Below are 18429 nucleotides of genomic sequence, written 5' to 3' on the forward strand. Positions count from 1 at the left end.
ATGTTGTATAGACCATGCATACATAGCACATACGTACATAGGAAGTAACTATCCACTATTAGTAAGAAAATTAACATATATCAGTTTTAACTCTCCCATCTTAGGTCGTGAATGAGGATCAAGTGACCAGCCGAATTAGCAATAAAAATTAATTAACAAATTAAACACCGAATTTAATATATCAATGTTTAAATAGAACAACAATAAGGGTTGACTCCTCTACCAATCGTCAAGTAGCTCTACTTTGTTAACTCATAGCAATATAGGGCTCATTATAATTGTCACACGCCCAGCTGAGATACTAAGGAAAAAAAAGATTTTCTCTCTCTTCAAATTAGGCAACGGTAAAACTGGTTGCACTCAGTGTATCACAGGGCAGAATTAGAAATGTTTTTCATAAAGTATTAAATATATAGTTAACAAATTTTTAATCGCCCGTGACCCAAGTCTCATAAAACTTCCCATATTACTGGAGCTAGGTCCAATCAAATCCAACACTTACTTAATGTTTCAGAGAATGAGCCCATAGAGATGCTACTTATCTTCACCCTTGGTGTATCCAGGGGCAGACCCAGAAATATTTTTGTCACAGGAACCAAACTATAGTTTTAAAATTTTAACAGGAGCCGAAATAGAAATTTTTAATTTTTTTTATATATATATTAAACTACATTTTTAAAAATTTATATATAAATTTTTAAAGTTTTAAAATATGAGGGAGGACCAGGGGCTCCTGCCGGCTCCCCTTCCCTCCACCTCTGAAAAGCTAGCCTAATAAGATGGATAATTGTGTTTTTTCCACTTTGTTTAGATGATCCGAGCGACATTGTTTCTTCGGTCCAAACCAATGAATCAGTTAGATACGATGCAAAATGGATCTTGTTTTGCTGTTGTCTTGGCAGCAAAATATCCGTATTTTTTGCACGCACCTGTTCAAATCTGTTGCTATTATTAGGTTGACTCATACACGTAGGCATGCAAAATTTTTTACCAAGTCCTCAGCCATAAGAGGAGATGACGGGGAGATTTTTCAGCTAACCTTGTCTCTCTCTCTCTCTCTTAAAAGTCGTACTCCATGTGCGTTGATGTCTGCAGCACAGCTTACAGACTAGAGAGAGAGAGAGAGAGAGGGAGAGAGAGAATGGATCACGTAGATATTGAAGGATTTCAAAGTGAAGGTGGAGATGATCATGTCAGAACAGGTACCATATTTTTGTGTGTTGATCATGGTGACTATAACCATATGAGAACGAACAATTAGATGACATCTTTTAGTTTAAATATTCTACTTGCTGGTATACATATATAATTCAGTGAACGATTCACCAAGCTTTCACCCAACCCCTTATGTCTTATGCCCGTGTTTGTTTGTATGTGCAGGAACAGCTTGGACAGCGACGGCTCACATAATAACAGCAGTGATTGGGGCTGGAGTTTTAGCAGTGCCGTGGAGCGTCGCCCAGCTGGGCTGGCTCTTTGGTCCCATTGTGCTCATTCTCTTCGCTTGCATCACCTACTACACCGCGATCTTGCTGTCAAATTGCTACAGATATCCTGACAAGGTCACCGGCAGGAGAAACCGCGTCTACATGGACGCAGTCACTGCAATCCTAGGTACGCTGCAACATCCACACATGATCTCTCTACTTCTCATATACATTTGTTCATATATTGCAATTGTGCATGCTCCTCTATGCCAAAAAATTGTATGGAGAGGTATACAATGACCAAAATACCCTTATTTAAAAAAACATTTTAAAAAGACAAAAATATTATGAAAAAAGTTAAAAAGTTTAAATTAGACATTCTTTAAAAAAAAATTAAAAAATACTCTAACCCCCTCCTTTTATTTTTGGTGTAGACTTGTGCCTGTCTCGATCTCTTGCAACCTCTAACAATTAAGCTGAAATGATCAAAATACCCTTTCTTGTTAAAAGGAAGATTCCTCTCCATACAAGAACAAAAGCAGGAGTTGGAAAATTTTTTGCCATACAAAATTACCAAAATACCCCTTCCTTGAAAGTTGGTAACATTCCCTCCCTAATTGATGGCAAAAGCTGCGTTTGATCCTCATAGTGCATATCTGTCTTCAAATTTTGTGAAAACTTGTCACTAGAGAAAATGATTTATGCCTTCCTTGACAGGACCCAAACAGAAACTACTGTGTGGAAGTGCGCAGCATGTTGTTCTCTGTGGAGCCTTGATTGGGTATACTATAACCACAGCCAAGAGCATGATGTGAGTACTTCTTTTCTAGTAGGAGACATTTTCTTGAAACTTGAGATGGATGATAAGTTTTGATGAGATTAAGCATTTAATTATCTAACTTTTCTAGTAAAACATGTAATATTTCAACTTAGAACTTTTCCCTCTTTACATTTAAGGATGTAGAAGGTTTGGATATGGCCGCATCCTACATTTACCAAATCCTATATAATCAGATTTCGATTCAAATTAAAACCTGTTTTTCCATCAACCCATTTCATGTTAATAACTAAGCTAGCATAAGATCCAACATTTATGTGTGGCCAGGATAAATCTTTGTCTGACCTCAGATTCAGATTCGGCCACCGAGAACTGACATTTACTGGCGCTAAATTAGCTAACTTCGGCGGCTGGCATTGGCGGAGATATATGGGGGCTGATGTGGGCCACTGCCCATACGAGCCCACGAAAAATTTTATCGGAAGGACTCGTAGAAGTCCCAAAAATTATGTAGGATGCCCGGCTTATGACTCAAGTGCTCCTCAACCAAAAAATTCTAACTCTACTAGCAAAATTGCTGTTGAATATGATTGTCGCGGAATTTGGCATCAATGAATGCTTTATTAGTGACAAAATATACATTCTTCAGTGATTATGTATCGCTGTTTGTGATGTTGCATTTAGAATTTATGTTTGCAGATCGAGTCACTCAACCGTAAATCCATCATGCTTAACCACCGTCACTAATTGGAAATTTGGACATCATTGAGCACTTTGGATGCTTAACATTGTCACGAAAACGATGTCTACGACACAGCATTTTGCATCTCTAATCTCAATTCCAAACCTGTTTTCAAGAAAAAAAATTGTGACGCAGGGTTTTTCATCATTGTGCAATGTCATTGAGCATACTTGCTGACACTTAACGCGGTGGTAGAAAAAAATGTCTCTGATGCTGCATTTCGCAATCTCCAATTGTAATTCTAACGCGTCATTGATAAAAAAAATTTGTCAGTAATACCGGATCTTGCGTCACTAATTATGCATCAACAATGCTGCATTTTGCGTCACTAATTCTTAAACACTGTCCAACAATGCTACTGACACTAGACTATCTAGTTATGAAGCTGTGCAAGAAATCCAACTAGTAATTAGATTTAAATTTCTGGGCATGATTTATAATCAAATATAAACGTGTCAATCTATTAGTTTTCGTCTCTACTTGCATTGCACAAACTCAATAAATTGAACAGTTTAGTTACATGCTCTATTAATATAATTATGTAAACACATGAGCAGATACTAACGAGCTTTGAAGTTATGCATGAACAGTGCAGTGAAGAAATCAAATTGCTACTACAAACATGGTCGTGATGCAGAATGCCAAACATCAGGAAATATCTACATGCTGGTCTTTGGTGTACTTGAGATTATATTGGCTCAACTTCCTAACCTCGAGAAGGTGACGTTTCTCTCGTTCATGGCAGCGACAATGTCGTTCGCATACTCGTTCATCGGCCTCGGCCTTTGTACTGCTAAACTGGCGGAGAATCAAAGGCTGAAAGGAACTTTAACAGGGATCAGAGTTGGCAATGGCGGCATTTCTGCAGTGAAGAAGACATGGAGTGTCTTCCAAGCTCTTGGAAATATCGCTGCTTCGTATAGCTACTCTGTTGTTCTTATTGAAATTCAGGTATCTGAATTTTTGCATATTTTAGATTTTTATTTTTTATTTTAAAAAAAAAAAAACTTGCAGAGATTTTCTCAGACTTTCAACTCTGTCATAATGTACCCGAGAAAAATATCACCCTTTAAAACCCATAAATGATATTGTGACCAGATATAATAGTACTCAAAAGTTGAAGGTTACTTGAATGATTTTCAGCTGTTTCCGATAAACTTTTGCTTGCAGTTGATTTTTTTTAAGCATAAGGTATCATTCAGATGAGAACTTGTTACAAAATTTTCAGTTCATAAAAAGATATGATAAGGTCCACACTCCAACAATTAATTGGTCTAATTTGTCAATAAAAAGATCACAAAAAGAAACAGAAGGACAATCCTTAAGACTGCAAATATTTAGGTCATGTTCACTCATGTCCTAAGTCACATGGGTACTTTAGTAATGCCTACGTACTCACGTCGCTGTACTCGTATCTAAAAAAGGTACTTGGACACACTTAAGTATCCTTATATCCAAAATGCTTAATTTTAATTTGGTTTAATTTTTTTCACTTTACTTTTTATTTTGTTTTTAGAGTTAGTATTCATTAACATATAACGTTCTTATTTATATCACTTGTTTACTAACATGTTGCTTTCATTTTGATTTTTTTTTATGTGTTATTTTACATATACACATACATATATTGTGTCGTATCCTATACTCACATTTTTTAAAATTGCCATGTCGGTACCCAATCTTCGTACCCATAACCAAAACATCAATATCATAAAAGCCTTTAAAAAGGTCACGGCTATCTTTATAATACGTCTAGATCTGTTCTTCTTCATTTACTCAAGCTGAAGTAATGCAAGCTTAAGAAAATACCGGGTCTGCTCTTGGCCTCTTCAAATTGAAAAAAAACGCATCTCATTATCACTGTTTGTATGAGACAAAATTTGAAGAACGTGGGTCAGATCTAAGCGAACTTGTATTGCATTTGAAATGCAAATATGATCTCAGCTTTCTTCCTTCTTCAGTTCTTTTTTTTCTTTTTTGTTTTCCTTGAAACTAAGACTGTCCTATGAAAGTTTCATTTAGGACACACTGAGATCGCCACCACCTGAGCATGACTCCATGAAGAGAGCTAACTTGTCTGCAATTGCGGTGACAACAGTCTTTTATGTTACTCTTGGTTGTATTGGATATGCTGCGTTTGGAAACTCAGCTCCAGGAAATTTTCTCACCGGCTTCGGCTTCTATGAACCCTATTGGCTCATCGACATTGGAAACATCTGCATCGTCATCCACCTTGTTGGTGCCTATCAGGTAATTGCAGACAAGAGAACAACAATAGAAAGAGAGAGAGAGAGAGAGTTCAGGGTGGAGCAACAATGAGTGTTCATACCTACTTTATATATATATGTATATATATGATTGTAATTATCTGGGAAAGTCGTATTATACTCACATTTTTTTGCTGTGACTTGCTGATTGATGTATCAGGTGTATGCCCAGCCAGTTTTCCCCCTTATTGAGAATTGGGTTGCTGCAAGATGTCCAAGCTCAAGCATCTTTGCCAAGGTTTACAGGATCAACATGCCGACGGCCAACACTGCAGTAGAATTGTCGGCATTGAAACTGTTGTCTCGCTCAGTGTTCATCGTTCTGATTACCACTGTGGCCATGGTTGTGCCCTTCTTCAATGAGTTCATAGGGTTGCTTGGTGCAGTCACCTTCTACCCATTGACAGTCTACTTTCCAGTGTCCATGTACATGGTTCAAGACAACGTCGAGAGGGGCAGCTCCAAATGGCTTACACTGAAGCTCTTGGACTTCTTTGCCTTGGTTGTGTGCTTGCTTGCGGCTGTGGGCTCAGTGGCTGGCATAGTGGACAGCCTAAGACATGATGCTCCTTTTAAGAGTGTTCATTAAGGAATGTATATATCACATGTTTGGGTTTAATCATTTATTGGGTTTAGATTGAGATTTGGTATGTAGTTTGTAATTGGATCTACATTTATTTTTGAGCAGATTCAAAATTAGATCAGTTGTTAGATATACCCAGTCCATTTACAATAGCAACTCTTAATATGCACTCAAGCTACAAAGATATGTAATCTTCATATTAAGGCAGCAGTTAGACTTTCTGGGTGGGTGAGTAATAGAGACCCACTGTCCCACAGAGAGCAACAGCTGCAACACTCCTACCCAACCCCTTGTTTCACTATAGTACAAAGTTTGCTTTCAGGGTGCCAAAATCTCTCTTTTAGGTTGACACTTTAGATATTTGAAATGGAGACTGGCGCCTACCAGTCCCCATGAATGCCCTTGGGAACAAGTCGGATTTCGACTTTACAAAACTAAGATCCTGTTCAACTGAATTTGTATCTAGAATCCCATCTTTTTAAAATTAAATTTAGATCCAACTGGCAAAAAAATCCAATGTTCATATGTAACCAGATAAGATCTTTATCAGACCTCAGCTATATATTAATTGGGTTTAGATTGCGGTTTGGCTTTGAAACTGCATACCAAAGTCTGTGGACTCGGTTAGTGATTTGATCTACAGTATTTATTTACCATATTCAAGTGAACGGGCTTGAAATCCGATCAGTTGTAAGAAATATCCAATCCATTTACATCTGTTTCGACGATAGCAACCTATAACGGCCGCCATTCAAACTATAAAGATCTGAACTCTTGACGAACGTCCGACTCTGCCCTGCGAATATTGCTTTTCCTTATCTTGCATGGCCAATACCTGCGACTGTGAATTAAGGATATTTTATACCTTGTTGAAAAGGTTCTTATTCTTGTCATCATAGAAGTGTTCATGATACAACATGTTTATAATGAATTATTTTTGCCCATGATTATTGAAGCAGGAGAGAATGTCATAGAGATCCAGATCCAATTCTCATATTTTCAGCTTTTATTTGTTGTATTGTTTTGTTTAGATCCAGATCCAGATCCAGGAATTTATATAATGGCGTTTCAGTCCTCATTTGTAAGCAGTCATAAAACTTAATAAAAACCCTAATAGAGATCTGTGTTCTTTTCCTTTTTACGTTCCATTTTTGCATTCCTCTCGATTCTCCCTAAATAATTATGCGTTGATCATGGATTAGAGGAGAAGCCCTCTTGGAATACTCATTTATCATTCAGGATCATACCATACGGGACGGTTGCTAAAGACCAAACTGTTTCTAAAAGAAATTGCCACAAAAAAAAAGAAAAAAACTTGTGGTCAAGAGACACTCCTGTACTGTTTGGAACTAGGGGCGGAGCCCAAGGAGGGCCGGCAGAGGCCCTGGCCCTCCATGATTTTTTTTTTTTAATTTACATATGAATTGTTAAAAATTTTGTGTAAACTATATCAAAATTATAAAAAATGATATTTTGGCACTTTTCAAAATTTTGAAACCAGAAACCATAATTCAGCTTTCCGCTCCTATCCATAACCATGCCAAAATTCTACTTTTGAAGTTGTTTCCCAATCACCTTCATGCTAGAGACTTCAAACTAAATATTGAGATTAAATTATGTAAGTACACCCAAATGAATTTCTCTAGAAATTTAAGTATCACGTTCCATGTTTTGCTTCAAAATTAACTATATCTAGCTGTATCACCTTATTTCAGAGAGAGAGAGAGAGAGAGAGAGGGAGAGACTTAGAGAGGGAGACATAGAACTGATAAAATGGAAAATTTATTATTAAAAAGGGTCATTTTAAACCATGTCTAAATGTACTATAAATCGTCACTAAAAGCTCCATATAATGTTGTTAATGCTTTCATTGCACAGTCATATTTTGCCACGGTTTTCAAAATATTTTGCCGTCCGCTTACATTCAGTAGTTGGCTGCTTTTGAGTTTTATATATATATATATATATGACCTATCATTATGCACAAAGTCTACTGCAATGCATTGGATTGCATGTGTGAGAGGTCGGACTCCTTAAAGTGACAAGTTCTTTGGCCATCCATCCATCCATCCGCATGTCGTGGTACACTTGTCACTGGAACAATCCAACAACCTTTTGTATACACATTAAGACTATATATACTCATAAATATACTTCATAATTTGTAAATCGAATCTGACCATACGGCTTACAATGAGTACACGTAGTCTTAATGCTTAGTTAGTTCATATATTAAACGAAATATATATGAAAGATAAGTGAAATGACTACAAAGTACCATCTCATCAACTTAATTTTGATTATGCATAAATCCTTTTATCGGATGCTCCCAAAGAGACGATTGGAAAGGCAAATAACGGTATGGAACATCAATCAGATTGATAGGGCGGTCTATAACTAAAACCTCTACTTTATTCGGACGAAGCGAGAGTAAGTCGAGGGTGGCGTGTGTGAGTTTCCAAACAGATCACATGGTAAGTAGAAAATGGGGCCTAATCAGGCGGTTGTCCGAGGGCGAAATGTGTTGCTGGTCTATTGGGAGGAAGCGCAGGCGTGGCGCCGAGTGCGCTTCACAAGCGTCAGAGCAACCGGCCTTTCCAACCGACTTTGAGTCAGCCGCTGTCGCCATTCTTAATTTGGCGATTCCTTCCAGGTGTGGCGCTTCAAGCAAGACGACAGCACAGTAATCTCACGAGGCTGGTGTGCATGTCTCTCTCTCTCTGTGGTGCAGGTTCTGTGGGACTGTTCGTAGGCATTGTTAAAGGGCCCTGTTCCCCATTTGCTCGTGGTTGCATGCCCTTGTGCTATCAAGGTCGGAAGCTTCAGGTTGTGATGCGGTAGAAGAGGCGAATAATGGAGGGGGCAGAGAGTAGAAGCATGGCGTGTATCGAAAGCGGAGGTCAAGACTTTGTTGGTCGTGGAGATGAAGGCGATGGCGGTCATGTTAGGACTGGTAAGGTTTTTTCTGTGTTCAACTACACGGGATATTGAATCATTGATGTTCGGCGTCTGAAAAGAAATCCCCTGTTCGTGTCTCTGTTCTGTTGCGCACATACACATGAAGAGAGAGAGAGAGAGAGAGTGTGAAAGAAATAAATCAGGAAACCCTCTCCTTTGATGTGAAAAGGCGGTTCGTTCGATCACCTCTTGAACTGAGTTTGCAATTCGGTTTATTCGTTCTTTTCTGTCTGTCGCTTAAAAAAGGAAGAAATTCATAAATAATATATACTTTCTTCCCTATCCTTATAAACAAATCTTAGATTTATAATCTAGAAAGTGTTTGAAAAATTCAATGGTAGGCAAGATCATGGCTTAAAAACTTCCAAAAAGAAGAAAAACTTGATGATGTTCATGCCTTAAATGCTGATCAAGTAGCAAACATTTCCCTCATACAGGTTGTGTCTGTAACGTTGGTTCTGATTGCTTGGTTTGGTGCATCATGCATTTGATTGATTTACAGGGACGGTCTGGACTGCAACTGCTCATATTATAACGGCAGTTATAGGAGCAGGGGTTCTAGGGCTGCCATGGAGCGTAGCTCAGCTTGGCTGGGTTCTGGGCCCTGCTGCCATCCTTCTCTTTGCCTGGGTTACCTATTACACAGCCCTCCTTCTAGCAGACTGCTACAGATACCCTGACAAAGCCGCCGGCCAGAGAAACCGTGTCTACATGGATGCAGTGAGTACCATTCTAGGTACACTACTCATCTACTTCTCCTATCTACCTTCTGTTCAGATTACATGCACACTGCACAGTAAAACGCAAAGAGATGCAATTGCTAAGGATCTGTTCACATTGTGGCCTCTTGTGCCGCTGAGTTCATGAGCATCATCAGTCGTCACCGGTCATGAGATCAGCCTGAATAAACCCCACCCCAAGTCAGTTTTTCTTCTTTTTCTTTTTCAATATTTATTTAGAAGAAACCGATTGGGAGCATAAAATTCTCAAAACCATACCCTTAACTTCAAGGTTCTAAGGCTCTAAGCGTGATAAAGGGTGATAGTGACCATAGGATTCGAACCTTCGAATCCCTTGACTGTTGGTCGTCTTGTCTGGTTGCACTATGGCCTTAAGAGGCATAGCCCAACTCGGATTTGATCATTGAAAATTGAACGGGTCGAAGTTTACCTTACAACCTCAATCATGTTAACGGGTCGGATTTGTTCAAGAATTTTGGCCCAATAAACCCGTTCAAGCAGAACTGGTGGGACTTTACAATTTCAACATGTTCAAAGTTTCAATCTCCAAAAAAAATTCTAGACTGCATGTCCTGTTTGTTATAGTTATGTAAATAATGAAAAGGTTTACCTTGACTTTTTTGTCAACGTTTGAGGCTTTGAGCTTAATATAATGAAACTGAGAAGTTTGAATATGTTCTTACTGGCTTTAAACTGAGGTCTAATCCTATATTATGGTTCTAAACAGAGCTCGGTCCAAGTTTTCTGGACTCAAATGGAGATTGGGTCAACCTTAATTAGGAGCCGTTGGATATTAGAAACACATTACGAGTGTTTCCTGAACCTGCCTCAAAATGTGCAAGTGTTTTATGAACCAATCTCCAATTTGAGATAGATTTATAGAACACACGCAATTCCTAATGCCATGAGGTGTTAGCATCTGATAAAGAGCGAGCATCATTCAGATTTGAACTAGCTAGCAACTGGTTGCCGCCCTGGCCCAAACAGTTGGGCTATGGCTCACGCCCTCTGGCGGCCAACCGTGGTTGTTTTAGGCAACCGAGGAAACTAAACGAGACAACTCAGAAAACTTCACGAAACAAAATAAAAGATTTGCTCTTCATGCCCCATGCCTCTGAAATTAGAAGTGTCAATGTTACTCCGGTAGGATGTGTTCATGAAGGATTAATGCTGAAATTCTTGTGCCTACTGATAAAATCTCAATCTTGTGGTCTTATTTTTAAATTTTCCTGTCGGCATATTATGGTGAGATTTTGCCCAATCCCAGGCAGCCAATAAGAAATTGTTTTTTCCCCTAGGTTCTTGCTACCACTTGTAATGAATGGAACCTTTTCATTGAATCTAAATTTCAGTGTGCATCCCACTATTATCAGCTGAAGAAAACTGATAAAATTGAACAATATTTTTGGATCTGAATCAAATTTAATATCTTTCAACTCTGTAAAAGCTCATCAATTGTGCAGTTGATTTTCACTTTCCTTTTCAGGGCCTAAACAGGAGAAGCTGTGTGGAGTTGCCCAACATATCGATCTGTGGGGAGCTTTGATTGGATACACTATAACAACTTCCACAAGCATGATGTGAGTTTTTCATGTTCTTGAGTTAGAAGAAGCTACAACAAGAACCTTTTTGTTGTTACAGAATGTATATAAGCTTTAGCTCTTTTGCTTGTAAAAGGGTTTTGTTACATTCATGATATTTTGTAGTCCATCTGCTTATGTTAATGCGTGCAAGTTGCAGAAATTGTGTAAAATGTGATTTAATGTTATGAAGTTTGGAGTTATGAACAGGGCAGTGAAGAAATCAAACTGTTTCCACAAATACGGTCATGATTCAGAGTGTCGAATGTCCGGCAATCTGTATATGATACTCTTTGGAGTAATTGAGATTGTGCTAGCTCAACTTCCGAACCTTGAGAAAGTTACATTGCTCTCTATCATAGCAGCGATCATGTCGTTCGCGTACTCGCTCATTGGCCTGGGCTTGTGTATCGCTAAAGTAGCAATGAATGGAAAGCTAAAAGGATCTTTAACAGGAACAGAAGTGAACGATGGTGGTATGTCCTTGGCAACGAAGACATGGAATGCCTTCCAAGCTTTGGGGAACATTGCTTTTGCATATACTTATGCAGTCGTTCTCATTGAAATACAGGTAAAGAAATTATTTCTTCTCGTTTTCTTCCTCTGCTTTCTTCACAAAAACTATGATTTGACTGCAGTCTGCAGTGGTTTCTCTCACCTTCTCTTTTCCTTCATGGAAAAGACAATGAAGACCTGCTATATATTTTTCAATGTGATTCAGGTATAGATGGAGCTTAGATGTACTCTTTATTCTCTAGAGTGGAAGTTACTTCTGTTCTTTGCTATTTTTTTGTTTTTTTTCTTTTGTGATTTAAAAGTTGAAAGCTTTTGATCAATTCTAAGAAAGTCGCTTTGTATGTAAGCTCCCGTTAATTCTTCCAGCAAGTTGCCCTTTATGCAGCATCATTTCTTCCTTATCTTCTTCTGTGGAACTCAAGAGGTTCTTTTGAAAACTTTGTAGGATACAATGAAATCACCACCGCCGGAGAACGAGTCCATGAGGAGAGCTAACTTTTATGCAGTTGGGGTGACAACAGTGTTCTATATGACTCTTGGTTGCATTGGATATGCTGCATTTGGCAACTCATCTCCGGGAAATTTCCTCACTGGCTTTGGCTTCTACGAACCTTACTGGCTTATTGACATTGGCAACATTTGTGTCATCGTTCATCTTGTTGGTGCTTACCAGGTAAGGGGAAAGAGTTGTCATGCCGTTTGTTAATTAGTATGTAGATAAGGGAGCTAGTATTAAAAAATATCATTTCCAGGCTTTTCTCGATGAGTGTTTTCTCGGTTCTATATCACCCGAAGGTTTGTTTTTCTCTAGAAAATTTCTAGAATTCAAAACTAGTAAAAAATGTGAAGAAATAATAGAAAAATTATGAATATTTGAGTTGTCTACTTATTTTCTTACAAAATCAAAATTCAAATCATTCAATAATATGTTGAGAGAAACCTAAAAAATTTTAAATTGCATTAAAGAATTTTTTTCAAGAACTAACTAAGCTTCAACTGTATTTCTAAAGGTGCTAGCTCATTTGCTTCTCTTCCTCTCCTTAGGGATATGCTTGCTAATATCAATGCAGTCAAAACTTCAATGCCAATTCTCTGTAGACCGAAGACAGCAGATCGTTGCAAAGATAATTTACATTGGCAATTCATGCTTGTGTATACAGGTGTATGCACAACCAATTTTCTTTCATCTTGAGAATTGGATTGCTAAGTCATGGCCTGCATTCTACACTCGGGACAAAGTTTACCGGATCAGCCTGCCAAAAACGACGACCATGTTCGAGTTCACAATCATGCGGTTGGTCGTCCGCTCATCGTTCATTGTTTTGATGACACTCGTGGCGATGATCATACCATTTTTCAACGCAGTCATGGGTTTGCTCGGCGCACTCACATTTTGGCCCTTGACAGTTTACTTTCCGGTGTCTATGTACATGGTTCAGGAGAAGGTCAAGAGACAGACGTTCACATGGTTCAGGTTGAAGTTCCTGGACTTGATTTCCATGGTTGTATGTATACTAGCAGCTGTGGGATCAGTTGCTGGAATAATAGACAGCCTCAAGCATGCTGCCCCTTTTAAGAGCTCTTACTAGAGACACTCTATACCTCACCTGGTTTCACGGTGATCCTCCATTGACAGATCATTTATTTGGTATCAATTTGGCCAAAGAAGTCCTTTTTGGGCCAACCAACCGACAAGTTCTGCTTCAATCCTCTTCATAGAGTGTTCATCACAATCAACCAGAAGTGTTGCTGGAAGAGTTCATTCTGTAAATTTGTGATGAAGTGGCTGTTGAGATGCAAGCTGACATGGTGAGAGTGAAAACTCTATACATGTATCATCATCATTATCCTTATCATTATTTTTGTTCGCGACCTTGAGAATCCGAACTCGGGCTTAGAGACTTTGTAACTGGCCTCATAAAACTGAAGTCGAGTGCTCCTTGCTTCCTGCGGTGGAGCCACATCTTGGCTGGTGTATTGTCCAGCCCCATAAAATATCTTTATTTTCACATAGACGCTTTTAAATATTTGCTGATTTATATATATTGTTGCTCTTTAAAGTAAAAAAGCTTTTAGATTAATGTCCCTTGGCTCAAAATTTCTAGATCCACCACTGTTTGCTTTTAAAGCCCATGCCTGCTTTGGGTTATGCAAAATCTATTCCTGGTTTGGCTTATGTAGGGAGTTGATGCTCACAAAAAAATCTAACTAACGACTCGCCTTGACCAGCTATGCCATTTCTTTTGGGCTACACATGTTGCATTATTGGTAGGAAGGTGGTTCATATTTCTTTCTGCAATAGTTTTTAGCGTTCTTTAGGATATTCCAGAATAAGTTTCTGTTCTTTTAAAATATACTTGAAGAGGTATCTTACTGGATATATATAATACGGAATGGATCCTGATTTTCCCTCAAAAAGTCCAGCGAGACATTGGTAGGGTCGAGCTCTATACGAAACCAGGGTTCCAATTAATTATGCACCAACTTAAGTTCTGCCGAGTTAATTAGGAAGCAATTGTAAATCTCTTAAGGTGCGGAGTTTTTTGACAACCACATGTGGAGTCTCCTCATTGCAGGAGGATCAATGTCATACATATGAGTAAATAAAACCAGTCCTAAAATCAGATTAGCTTCTCAAGTCTCTTCTCTTCTAAAATTCACCAATAGTGAATGATAGTAGCCGTTGCACCCATCGAGATTATTATTGAACACTGACAATTAACACATGTTGTTTAAGATAATACAACACAAATCGGCATTTTAATGGCGCCACAGTTAAGAAACTGCGACGGCTGGAGATTCTAAGGTACGTTTCATACAAGAACAGAACCAATCTATCAGCTACATACGTTTCATACAAGAACAGAACCAATCTATCAGCTACATACGTTTCATACAAGAACAGAACCAATCTATCAGCTACATACATTTCATACAAGAACAACAGAACCAATCTATCAGCTACATACATTTCATACAAGAAAAACAGAACCCAAGCGAAGCCCTTCACCTATTTACACCCTCGTTTTAGTTCACTTACAGGAGGTGAATCTGTAGGAAGCATAAGACATGGTGCCATTAGTCCAACTATGGTGCACAAGTTCAGCTTTGGCTCCCTCACCAGCAGCACCCATCGCCACATGCAGCGGGTAAAAATGGTCAGGCCAAGGATGCGCCATTTTTGCATACGGCGCCTTGTTCAGATAGTCGTTAACATCTTCATACCTACATAAGAATTATTCAGGAAAAACAATCAACAGAATCAGGTTTCCCACAAGTATAATAATCTTCTAAACTTGTTTTTGGTGAATCAGTATGACAGGGTTCAGAATAAGTGAAAACAGTGGGCAACATTGTCAGTATAAAATAACCACACGGAAGCTGTGGTTTCAACAGCACGCTGTATAAGCCAAGCTCGAATGGAGTATATCAAAAGATTTTAACCCTATAAACAAGAAGTCCCAAATTGTAAGGTTACAGGGGTTCCTTGGCCTGAAGCAGCCAACCAGGTATATAAATCACATATGAGAGAAATTGGTTCAGACTTGTGGTTTGCAAAAACATTGTTGTCAAAGAAGGAATGCCATGGATGCCATATATTTGCTGGGTCACAAGGATCATCAACTCACATTTGTGAAGCTCAGGCTCCACACAAGCTTAAGAACTGATTAGTTCCCAAAAATACATAATCTGCCAAATCATTTTCCAAGAAAACCCATCATCTTTACCTTTAGTCTGTCTCATCAAACATGCTGAACAAAAGCTGTTGGACTTACCAGAAAAGATACAAAAGTAATGCAATCTATGGTGGCCATCTAGAGGCCCAAAGAGCTTATTCGATTTCAATCAAGTTTCAGGAGGAGAACTCTGATTTACATGCCAATGGAGGAAACGGATGCATTGCATTTTCATGTGGTGTGTAATTCGAAGTTTCAAATGCATTCTGCCAGCTGCATTTTGTGCATCGCATGACCAGCATTGTCTACGACAAGGACAAACGGATCCCGTCCCCTTGAGCATTGTTATTTCCAGGATATCATCTTCTCTGGAACGCAGTGTTCCACAGAATCAAGCAAGCTCAAAGGGTTAGTATAATAGTAAAAGCCTTGGCTGTGACATGGACAAACGGATTCCGTTCCCTTGAGCATTGTTCCAAAATCCGTGTACCTCTTGTAGCTAGAGGACATGTAGGATCTTTTAAATGCTAATCCAAGGAACTAGAAATAGGTTTTCCTATGCCTTCAGTTCACAGAGAAAAAAACTAATGATCATCTAGCATCCATATAGATTGTTCAGATTTAGATTTCCTCTTGACTACGACTAAGTGAGAGAGAGAGAGAGAGAGAGAGAGAGACCTTGCATTGAGGAGACTGTCCTTCAGCCATGTATCAAAATCCAACGCCCACTTGGGTGGAGGTGCACCATCAGGACCCATGGTCCTCAGGTTGTGGGTGGCACTTCCTGACCCCATGATCAATACACCTTCCTCCTTCAGCGGGCTCAACGCTTTGCCCATGTTGTAGTGATACTGCGCATCCTTATGAAGCTGAATGGAGAGTTGGCATACGGGTATATCGGCATCCGGGTACATCAGCATCAGCGGCACCCATGCACCATGATCCAGTCCCCTGCTCCTCTCCTCTTTCACTTTCTTGAAACCTGCAACCTCAAGCAACTCCTTCACTCGCATCGCCAGCTCTGGTGCGCCTGGTGCAGGGTACTTCAGCTGCTCAAGGGCAAGATCAGCCATAAACAGACCGGCTTTAGTAACAGCTCTTACTATTATAAGTTACGAAAGCAACCGGGGACATAATCAGGAAGATTTCAAAAATAATATCATTTATGAAGTAAGATAAGGCTATTTGGAGTTCTATACAAGATACATCAAAGACCATTGCATGCACCTTCAGCACCCTCTTGTCAGTGTACAGGTGTGATAATAAACTGGTAAGAGAAGTGACGTTTGACATTGAGCGGCTTTACTAGTTCTTTATTATAATTTTGGCAACTTAAGCATCAATCTCATTGAACTCTGTGATTATACATCTTACCTAACTATCCTTGTGGATTTTCACCAGCAATGACATGGGAATTCTGAAATTAGATCTTTGTCTTGTTGGTGATTCCTTGCTACCGACTTGCGTCTCTGTTCTGTACCGCCGTGTTCTGTTCCAGTCTTTATTGCAGGAGCACGAGAGCTCCGTCTTCTCTGGCTATCTTATCTCTTCTTCCTGTCCCTACTTTCGGCCTATTTACTTATTTAAGAGTTAAACTTTCTATTGCAAGAAAGAAGGTTGGGAAGAGATGGAGAAAAATAATCCAATACAAGCCTGTTGTGCAGTAAACAACACATTTGATGTCAAATGTATGCTGATGCTAAATTTGTGCAAGGAAAATCGTTCAAGAACCCAAAAAAACAATAGCACCATAAAAATTTCACTACAATCAAAAGAAAAAAATATTGGATCCTCAAATAATTGGACAGAATATCTCGTTGGAAGGCATGGGAGTCGAAGGATTGGACCCGGAGAAAAAGGGAAAAAAATTCGCATTTCCACCCAGCAGGCATCCGATTAAAGCCATGAATAAATACTAACATTCATCCTAACAAAACAGACCAGGCGTTTCTTGAAACTATCAAGATTTCACTGCAGCAACCTCCAACTCCATGGTGCCAAGAGGAACGTAATGAAATATCCCTTATTTTTAGACGATTTTGTTCATGGCGGAATGCTACCGTATGATATGTACATATCTACAGGAAAACTTGGAATTGTTCTGCACCAGTTCGATCGTGTTCAAGAAAATTAATGGGCACCCAACAACGGAATCGTGTCAACGTCCCACAATCATTCACCAGGTGATCCGATAGAGAGCAGTGGAACACCGAACCATCCAGAATGAGATCAGAGAAAGAGACGGGCACCTGGTACATGGGCTTGGGGAAGCCGTAGAAATCATAGATGGTAGCATTGGTGGTGGAGATGACGTTGACGCAGGGCTCGGCTGTCTCCCAATGGCCGGAGATGACCAGAATGGCTTTGGGCCTCTGCCCGGGCATCACCTTCTCCCTCCATGACTGCAGAAACTTCCTCGCCGGAACCCCTTCGTCAATCGACAGCATCGGCGACCCGTGAGATATGTAGAACGTGTCCATCTCTCTCTCTCTCCCTCCCTCTCTCTCTCTCTCTCTCTCTCTCTGTGTGGCGATGGCGGCCGGAAATGCGGAAGAACCAGGGATTTAAGAAGTGGCGACACCTAAATTTACGCGTTTGCATGATTTATTTCAAATTATGAGACAATCATGTTGACTTGAAAAGTTTGGCTATTTATTTAAACACTTTTCGAATCGAATTCAACGTGTCCGTGAGAGCAGTGACACGTTTCCAACTTCATGATCGCAAGGTTCGGATCCCTTCAAAGTTTGTAGAAGCAGTTTGTAGAACATTGGCCTTCTGAAGAAAAAAATCTTTCCTCTTACGTTACGTAAGAGAAGTAGGTGGGTGGGAATGGTTAGATGGCTATAAATGTGGAATTGAGAAGTAGGTGGGTGGGAATGGTTAGATGGCTGGAATCGAGAAGTAGGTGGGTGGGAATCGTTAGACGGTTATAAATCTGAAATTGAAAATATATTTTTGATGTGTGTGACTTTTCTTAATTTGAAAAAGGCGAACCAAGAAGAAAAAAAAGGAGGAAGTTTAGGGAGGAATAAACTTTCTGGCTCTCTTCTTCCTCCTCCCTTCTTTCTTCCTCTTTTCTCTTTCCTTTTTTCTTCATCCCTCATTCCTTTCTTCCTCCTTCTTTTCCTTCAGCCCATCAAACACTACCTAAAGAGCTA

The 18429-nt window shown here is 39.4% G+C and overlaps 3 protein-coding genes across 4 annotated transcripts; 2 read left to right on the plus strand and 1 right to left on the minus strand.

Moving 5' to 3' along the window:
• The first annotated feature begins 1086 nt into the window (after positions 1-1086).
• Positions 1087-5809, plus strand: LOC116267239 (amino acid permease 2-like). Of its 2 annotated transcripts, none has more exons than XM_031648864.2 (6): positions 1087-1202; positions 1381-1614; positions 2145-2238; positions 3538-3898; positions 4970-5197; positions 5375-5809. In XM_031648864.2, the coding sequence occupies exons 1-6, from the start codon at positions 1142-1144 to the stop codon at positions 5801-5803; spliced, it is 1407 nt and encodes a 468-aa protein (XP_031504724.1). In that variant the 5' UTR covers positions 1087-1141; the 3' UTR covers positions 5804-5809. The 2 variants fall into 2 exon arrangements, with proteins under 2 accessions (XP_031504724.1, XP_049937245.1); XM_050081288.1 differs by having other exon boundaries at positions 1118-1202; positions 1387-1614.
• Positions 5810-8335: 2526 nt separating this feature from the next.
• On the plus strand, positions 8336-13672 carry LOC116266602 (amino acid permease 4-like). The gene is made up of 6 exons (XM_031647873.2): positions 8336-8750; positions 9258-9491; positions 10982-11075; positions 11286-11646; positions 12037-12264; positions 12752-13672. The coding sequence occupies exons 1-6, from the start codon at positions 8651-8653 to the stop codon at positions 13178-13180; spliced, it is 1446 nt and encodes a 481-aa protein (XP_031503733.1). The 5' UTR covers positions 8336-8650; the 3' UTR covers positions 13181-13672.
• A 712-nt stretch (positions 13673-14384) lies between these two features.
• On the minus strand, positions 14385-17848 carry LOC116267180 (4,5-DOPA dioxygenase extradiol-like). The gene is made up of 3 exons (XM_050081279.1): positions 17518-17848; positions 15947-16317; positions 14385-14816 (listed from the first exon to the last, which is right to left on the minus strand). Exons 1-3 carry the CDS (start codon positions 17746-17748, stop codon positions 14624-14626), a joined length of 795 nt encoding a protein of 264 aa, XP_049937236.1. The 5' UTR covers positions 17749-17848; the 3' UTR covers positions 14385-14623.
• Between the last annotated feature and the right edge of the window lie 581 nt (positions 17849-18429).

The sequence above is a fragment of the Nymphaea colorata genome, chromosome 13, assembly GCF_008831285.2.
Source record: "Nymphaea colorata isolate Beijing-Zhang1983 chromosome 13, ASM883128v2, whole genome shotgun sequence".
NCBI lineage: Eukaryota > Viridiplantae > Streptophyta > Magnoliopsida > Nymphaeales > Nymphaeaceae > Nymphaea > Nymphaea colorata.

What these genes read in the sequence shown, in the direction of transcription:
- LOC116267239 (XM_031648864.2), top strand. Translation starts at nt 1,142, where the DNA reads ATGGATCACGTAGATATTGAAGGATTTCAAAGTGAAGGTGGAGATGAT. An exon ending in ACCACAGCCAAGAGCATGAT is followed by an intron (nt 2,239 to 3,537) that starts GTGAGTACTTCT and finishes ATGCATGAACAG; the next exon opens with TGCAGTGAAGAAATCAAATT. An exon ending in TTGTTCTTATTGAAATTCAG is followed by an intron (nt 3,899 to 4,969) that starts GTATCTGAATTT and finishes AGTTTCATTTAG; the next exon opens with GACACACTGAGATCGCCACC.
- LOC116267180 (XM_050081279.1), bottom strand. Translation starts at nt 17,748, where the DNA reads ATGGACACGTTCTACATATCTCACGGGTCGCCGATGCTGTCGATTGAC. An exon ending in TCCCCAAGCCCATGTACCAG is followed by an intron (nt 16,318 to 17,517) that starts GTGCCCGTCTCT and finishes GCCCTTGAGCAG; the next exon opens with CTGAAGTACCCTGCACCAGG. An exon ending in GACAGTCTCCTCAATGCAAG is followed by an intron (nt 14,817 to 15,946) that starts GTCTCTCTCTCT and finishes ATTCTTATGTAG; the next exon opens with GTATGAAGATGTTAACGACT.
- LOC116266602 (XM_031647873.2), top strand. Translation starts at nt 8,651, where the DNA reads ATGGAGGGGGCAGAGAGTAGAAGCATGGCGTGTATCGAAAGCGGAGGT. An exon ending in TCGTTCTCATTGAAATACAG is followed by an intron (nt 11,647 to 12,036) that starts GTAAAGAAATTA and finishes AAAACTTTGTAG; the next exon opens with GATACAATGAAATCACCACC. An exon ending in ATCTTGTTGGTGCTTACCAG is followed by an intron (nt 12,265 to 12,751) that starts GTAAGGGGAAAG and finishes TTGTGTATACAG; the next exon opens with GTGTATGCACAACCAATTTT.